The sequence below is a fragment of the Solanum pennellii genome, chromosome 10 (assembly GCF_001406875.1).
Source record: "Solanum pennellii chromosome 10, SPENNV200".
In the NCBI taxonomy this organism is placed as follows: Eukaryota; Viridiplantae; Streptophyta; class Magnoliopsida; order Solanales; family Solanaceae; genus Solanum; species Solanum pennellii.
In genome coordinates, this window is record NC_028646.1 from 65,238,394 (window position 1) to 65,245,081 (window position 6,688).

The 6,688-nt window shown below is 35.0% G+C and overlaps 1 protein-coding gene across 2 annotated transcripts; it reads right to left on the reverse strand.

Annotated features, from left to right (window-relative positions):
- Positions 1-1,051: 1,051 nt before the first annotated feature.
- On the reverse strand, positions 1,052-6,150 carry LOC107001740 (phosphatidylinositol/phosphatidylcholine transfer protein SFH3-like). Of its 2 annotated transcripts, none has more exons than XM_015199715.2 (13): positions 6,071-6,149; positions 5,198-5,315; positions 4,049-4,310; positions 3,865-3,964; positions 3,519-3,785; positions 3,321-3,398; positions 3,108-3,209; positions 2,971-3,020; positions 2,656-2,755; positions 2,448-2,573; positions 2,239-2,335; positions 1,602-1,957; positions 1,052-1,508 (listed from the first exon to the last, which is right to left on the reverse strand). In XM_015199715.2, the coding sequence occupies exons 2-13, from the start codon at positions 5,241-5,243 to the stop codon at positions 1,419-1,421; spliced, it is 1,674 nt and encodes a 557-aa protein (XP_015055201.1). In that variant the 5' UTR covers positions 5,244-5,315; positions 6,071-6,149; the 3' UTR covers positions 1,052-1,418. The 2 variants fall into 2 exon arrangements, with proteins under 2 accessions (XP_015055201.1, XP_027768030.1); XM_027912229.1 differs by having other exon boundaries at positions 1,378-1,508; positions 6,133-6,150.
- Between the last annotated feature and the right edge of the window lie 538 nt (positions 6,151-6,688).

Below are 6,688 nucleotides of genomic sequence, written 5' to 3' on the forward strand. Positions count from 1 at the left end.
TTGTTTTTTCTTATTGCATTGTGGCAAATTGCTTACATTCATATTTTGGACCGGTCATGTGGTCCTATCAATACACAGTGGGTTGTGTATTCATACTACACCAGTTCTTTTCTTGTTGAGTAGATGACATCTCCCGGCGGCTGATCCTAGCCCTCAATTAAGGGACTCTCACTACATCAAAATTGATCTTTAGCGGCAATTGCCGCTAAATATATATTTTTAGTGGCAATTAACACTCTTTCTATGTGTCCCTAAAGGCTTTAGCGACATTGGATCTAATGACACTTAACTAATGCCGATAAAGACTTTAACACTCTTTATTCATGTGTCTATTTATTGCCGCTAAAAAATCTTAACTTCGAATCCATTGGTGAGCTACTCTTCCAGGCTGACATGATTTCTTCTACATTCTCTTGTCCATCTTTTCGGACACAGACATGAAACTATTAGATTATGTTTTAAAGCTTTCAAGGTTGCATCCCTTTTATTTTAGACATTGAACTTTTGGTACTGTGGCTTTCAGTTCTTAGGAGTGTTTATTTTCACATAAATGTTTTGGCTATTGATGATTGAGTTTATGGGAACTCAATCCTTAATTGTTTAGAAACTGTTTTACTACTTTATATGATGAACTTGTTTAAATAGAGTATTGGGTTTAGTTTGGGTTGTTGTTGGTTCTCCCACCAGGTGAACTATGGTGGGTGCCACTCACGATGATTTTAATTATGACAAAGTTATATCAGAGCTCTAAATTTGTCGATCTTGTTGTACCAAATCGAGTTTAGTGGTGATGAGTCACCAAATCTATGCATCTTCTCCTTCTTCAACAGAGAAAGTGATTTGTCTAATTCTCTTCGTTAAACTCACATAACAAAAAACATTTAAATCGTGTTGTATTAACTTCGTTTCCTAGAGAATCAAAGTTCTACATGGGACAATTATTTTAGTGGTGAGTTACGTTCAACAATTTCCGTTGCATCAAACACAATTCTTTGTTCTCGCAACGCCTCTCTTTCTTAGAGTACCAAGTTATTAAAAAGTCTAACCATAGTAAATTTTCCATAAACGGTTCGACTGCATTGATAATGTACGAAATACTTACACATATGCAACTTCAATCCTTTAATTTATAGCCCAGGGCCAAACTTTTCTATAATCTAGACCCCTATTAGTCCATTCCATTCAAACCATGTACAATTTGTGATCAATGACATGTTTCTTTTACACCAAAATATTGTGAATCCTAAGGATCGATCCATCGTTCATTTTGTCCTGCAGCTTCTTGTTTTTCAGATAATCACAAGAGCAGAGAAGACTCTAGTTTCCTGATTTGCATCTTCTTGATCTCTAGATGATTCACCGATCGAGACGAACCTATTTTTAATCTTTGGATGTCTCACATTCCATTAAAAATAGACTCAGAATATCCCCAAGAACTTCTTCTTCCTCCTCTTCTTCTCGATGTATGCTAGAAGTTCCGCTTGACGTGTCAGAGCTAGCTCAAGAGACTGCAAGTAAAACAATAAAATGCAGATTATATTATACCGTAAACCTGAAATCTCTGATATTTTGTCTAGCTTTGAAAGGATACGAACTAATACCTTATGTGTAGCTGAAAGCTCTTGCTCCAAAGTATCGATGCGTTTCATGGCGTTGTTAAGTAATTCCTCTTTCTCAGGAGGTAAGGAAGCAGGTTTGTTTGTAAGAGTAATGACTTTCTCCTCGAGTTCTTCCATGCGTTTAATCATGCTGAAGTATTCACTTGAAGATATGGTAGGGTCACTTAATTGATAGCCATGAGCCTGTAGGGTGGCATCAGCTAGCTTCCTTGGCATGTTTCGAGTCATCCTGACTAATGTCACAATGCCCATCACAAGGGTCATAACTCCGGTAAATAGATGGTTTCTAAATCCTTCGGGTGACTTAGAAGCATCGTGGATTGGGAAGAAATCTCTACCTGTAAGGGAAGATGGGATAGAAGTTACTAAAACAAGAAACAAGTAGGATGAAAGCATTAGATACGCGCAATTGGTTATTTTGAGACACCAGAACACACTACAACAAAAGAGACATTTAGTGACAATATATTTTCCTCTGAGTTACATACAGAGTCGCTATAGCCTTTAGTAACATTCATCTGGTTATGAATATCCATATTTATTATTGCGCTAATAATTCCCACAAAATCCTTTAGTTGTTGTAGTGACGTCTGCTACATAATTGGAGAAGAACTTGTACCGTTAGCTTTCTTCCAAGTTACATCAACTGCCTTGTCCACTATAGGCATATAGTCTTCAGGATCATATGCTCTAGAGTAGTTTTTGTTCATGTCAGCCTACAATACAGTTCCATTTTATTCTACTTGAAGTTAATAAACAAAAGAAAGAAAATACGATAAGTACAAATATGGTTAACACGTTAAGATAATTGGACACGCAGTCACTTACTTCCTCGTGGAGAGGGGAGAGTTGAGTATGAGCCACATAAACATTTGCATCCTCTGAGATTGTTTTCTCATCAATTGTTGAGATGAAATTTCTATTTGAACATTTATGTTCACCGCTATGAACCATCTGGTATAAAATTAATCACACATTTTAGGCATGATAGCCGGAATTGTTGCCTTAATGTTAATTTTCTGATGTTGAAATCTACCTTCATTATTTCAGGATCATTCCACGGGCCTTTGTCAGAAAGCATGCATCCTCCCTTGTCCGCACAAGTGCATGTACCACCTAAGAATTCTGGTAGCTCGCTGGTATAAGGCGATGATATAAACTGCATTAGGGTCTATGCAAGAAGGCTAATTTGCAATGCACAATTCAGTCAAAGCAAATAGAATTACTCAAGAATGTTTCACGTATTCTATGCCAATTGAGCTAATACACACGCGCATCTTAGAAACATATAGCTTGAGTTATGCCAGAAGCTAAGAAACTAGAAAAAATACATAACTCTACATATATTTACCTGGCATCGATTACTTCAAGCAACTTGCTCTGGTATTTGTTACCAAGAACCTAAAAGAAAGAGCCATGAATTGGTTATTCTTATGAGAGTGAGACAGAATGAATGCATCTAGAAAGAAAGATGTTATGTGCGTGTACATGAATCTTTGCCGTAGTCTTGGGGTCTAGGAATGACTTGACAGAGTTCCATAAGAGCCTGAATCCAGAACCAGCATTGATGATATACATGCGGCACAAGCTCTAAACCATGATAAAAGAAAATAGTCAAGTAAGCAAAGAAACTCAACAACTCATCAAGATAAGAACATCAAACAAGACTAGAGATATAGCAATGTCTTAAGCTAGTCGTACCTCTGGATAATTGTTACCATCAATATTTTGGAGGCATTGAATGAGCTCCCTTGCTGATTTATTGAAGTTCTTCAGTCCCTACACCATAAATCATATAGTTTAAATTACTGATTAATATAAGATCGCAAAAGAGTAAACATAAATTCCTTCCTTCTAAGGCTTTCACTCGATTTAATAATTTTGGAATTACCAACATACCACTCCTTGGACATCTAGAATAGTTGTGCTTGTATCAATGTGCCTTTTGGATGCAATGGAGCAGGCAGGCATCTTGTCATTGAGGGTCCTCTCGAACTCCTGCACGTGGTACTTGAGATAACGATCCATTGTTGTAACTTGTAAAAGCTTGACAGAATCTACTTGACCAATTCTTTCAATATAAACTGGTCTTCCCTCCTTGTCAACTCCGTGATGACCTTGTGGATAATACTTAAGAACTTCTTCCTTTTCCTTGAACTCGAAGTCCTAATAGAAATGTACAAAAACACATTACCTCAAATTTCTTGGATTATGATTTCTACACTAACATTTTAAAAAAGTTTACCTCCACGATAGTGTCCGCACCAAATTCACTCCTCCACTTGATCATATCAGACCACATCTGCTTAGATTTATCAATATCGAATTTTCTAGCCTTCAAGAATCTGTTTCATCATTAAGACTAAATATTAGACAAGATCCAAATCTTTTGATAAGATATATACTTGTCATCAAAAACATATAATCACCTTAACAGTTTATGATAATCATCATGTTTTCCGGGAAGTAATTCGTCTAAGATAAGCGCTTGTCGGAATGCATCAACTGCCTTTATTTCCTCTGCATCATGCTCATCCTCAAAAATAACAGACATAACTCTGCTGTTCCTTCTGCCCTTTTTTGTAAAAGAATGTCTAAATTTGGTTGAGGCATTAACTGCCTTCTTCTTGAGAGACCCAAGCCTTGTTTTTCTCTCATGCTCATGGTTTTCCATGTCAATCTTTTCTAGACCTATAAAACAAGAACAATTCAATTGTTGTATCGATACAAACTTTAAAAATACGACATATGAGCCTAACACAACTCCAAAAGCTAGCTCACGAGGATAGGATTACCCAAGTCCATGTAACCAAACCGTCAATCCATTCCCCAACCAGAACCAATGTGGAACTTGAACCCACTCTATAACACCCCTTCACACACACGCTAACTGGAGAATAGACTGGGGTCCAAATGGGAATTAATATAACCCTGATATCATGTAAAGATATAACACATTGGTCTTAATCAACCCACGAAACTAACTCATGAGGGGAGAATTGTCCAAATTCATATAAGCAAACTGTCATTCTATTTCCCCACAAATGTGGGACTTTAATCCACTTTAACACCCGTTTATACCCAGACCTAACTAAATCATGGATCAAGAGTCCAAATGAGGATTAACCTGACACTAACATCATGTAAAGGTATGAAACTTGAACCTAACTCAATCCTAAAAGCTAGCTCACGAGAAGAAGATTGTCAATGTTCATATAAGCAAACCATCAATCCATTCACCAACCAATATGAAACTTTAACCCACTTCAACACCCCTTCAAACCCAGGCCTAACTAAAGCATAGACCGAGAGTCCAAACGAGGAACATTGATATCATGTAAAGATATGACATCTAGACCTAACTCAATGCTAAAAGCTAGCTCATGAGGAAAAGATTGACAGAGTCCGTATAAGCAAACCGTTAATCCATTCCCCAACCACCAATATGGAACTTTATTCCATTCTATCACAAACTAATTAGTCCAATAACCTAACTTGCTTTGGAAATAAAGCAAATTCAAATATCTTGTCAACAACAACAAAAGAAGAAATATTGTAAATGAAGATTGAAGACATACTTGATCTGAATGGTTGGTCTAGAGGTCCTGACATATTGCCACTCATGATTGTAGCTGTGATAATATATATAGATACCGCAAAAATATATACAATTTGGTATACTACTCTGTTGTATGCCTACATTTTAGAAACAAAATTGAAATCAGATCATAAGAACCATTATAGAAGACATAACAGTATATATGTAAACATTTAAGGGCATAAACCACCAACAACAATGAAATTTTAGGTGATAGAAATCCCAAAGTTTGCCAAGTTCAAATAAAAAGAATGGATATTCATACCCCTAAAAAGAAACACATAGAAAGGGGGGTATTTATTTAAAGATAAATGAAAATATAACATAAAGGGATCGTTTGGTTTAAAGACATGGTGGATTAGTTATGTTTGGATTATATAATCAGATTAGTTATCTTGGGATACCTTTCTTATTTGATTGTTTGATTTAATGTATTAAAAAATATGCATAAATAATTTTTAAGAAGCTCATTATTTATAAAAAAATCATTCACCTTATTTAGCAGAAAAAAGGATGCGAGGGAGCGGAGGGATCCTAGATTATTATTTTGTCATTTTTATTGTTTTGTCTTGAGATAACTGATCTCATGGTACAAGTCATAAATCTTGGTTTAAAACTTATCACATGATTAGTACCGAACCTAAATTTTTATTTTCAAAATTATCTATTAACCTGCAACCAAAAAAATCACTTGTTACAAATAAGATCTTGGTGTTGCATCGAAAGAGATAAATGTTGACTAGTTTGGCTAATTTTAAACTTGGTAAATATTTATCGAGCATATCAAACGATTCCTAAATTCTTGGGCACGAAAATATTGATAATTAAAATAAAACAAAAGAAGGGAAATTACATGAATGAAAAATGGATTTTTGGAGAAATGGAAATGGAGAAGACTAATGAGAGATTTATTACCAGTGGCAAAAAAATAGATAGGACATTGAGAAAGAAAGAAAAGGGTCTTTTAAATCATCAAATATTTCCTAAAGAATTGGGATACCAATAATTCAATGAATGGGGAAGCGATTATTATTCTCTAATATACATTTAGAATACATAAAATTCAACTATAACCCTACATTTATATATCTTTTAGAGATAGAGATTAATTGTTGCGGAAGGCACTCCCTCCATATATTCTAATAACAATATTTATTTGTTTGACAGGTTTAAGATTACAACATTCAAAAATCTATCTTCTTTACTTTTTAAACTCAATGTTAAAACAAAGAAAGTATTAATTCTCTAATTAGATCATTGTAAATTTTGAAATAAGTACAAAAGTATATACAACAATAACACTGCGGAATTCCATTAAGTAGGGTTTGAGAGAGAAGAGTATACGCAAATCTTATCACTACTTCGTAAGTAGAGAGGTTGTTTCCAAAAGACCCTCATCTCAAGTGCATCAAATTCTAGTAAAAGAAGAAGAAAATAGTAAAGGAAATGTATCAGTTAACAAGAAAAGTTT

Excerpts from the sequence above, each read along its gene's own strand:
- LOC107001740 (XM_015199715.2), bottom strand. The coding sequence starts at position 5,243 with ATGAGTGGCAATATGTCAGGACCTCTAGACCAACCATTCAGATCAA. Across the intron at positions 4,311-5,197 it reads AGACCAACCATTCAGATCAA|GTCTAGAAAAGATTGACATG; the intron begins GTATGTCTTCAA and ends CTTGTTTTATAG. Across the intron at positions 3,021-3,107 it reads AGACTACGGCAAAGATTCAT|GTTCTTGGTAACAAATACCA; the intron begins GTACACGCACAT and ends TCTTTCTTTTAG.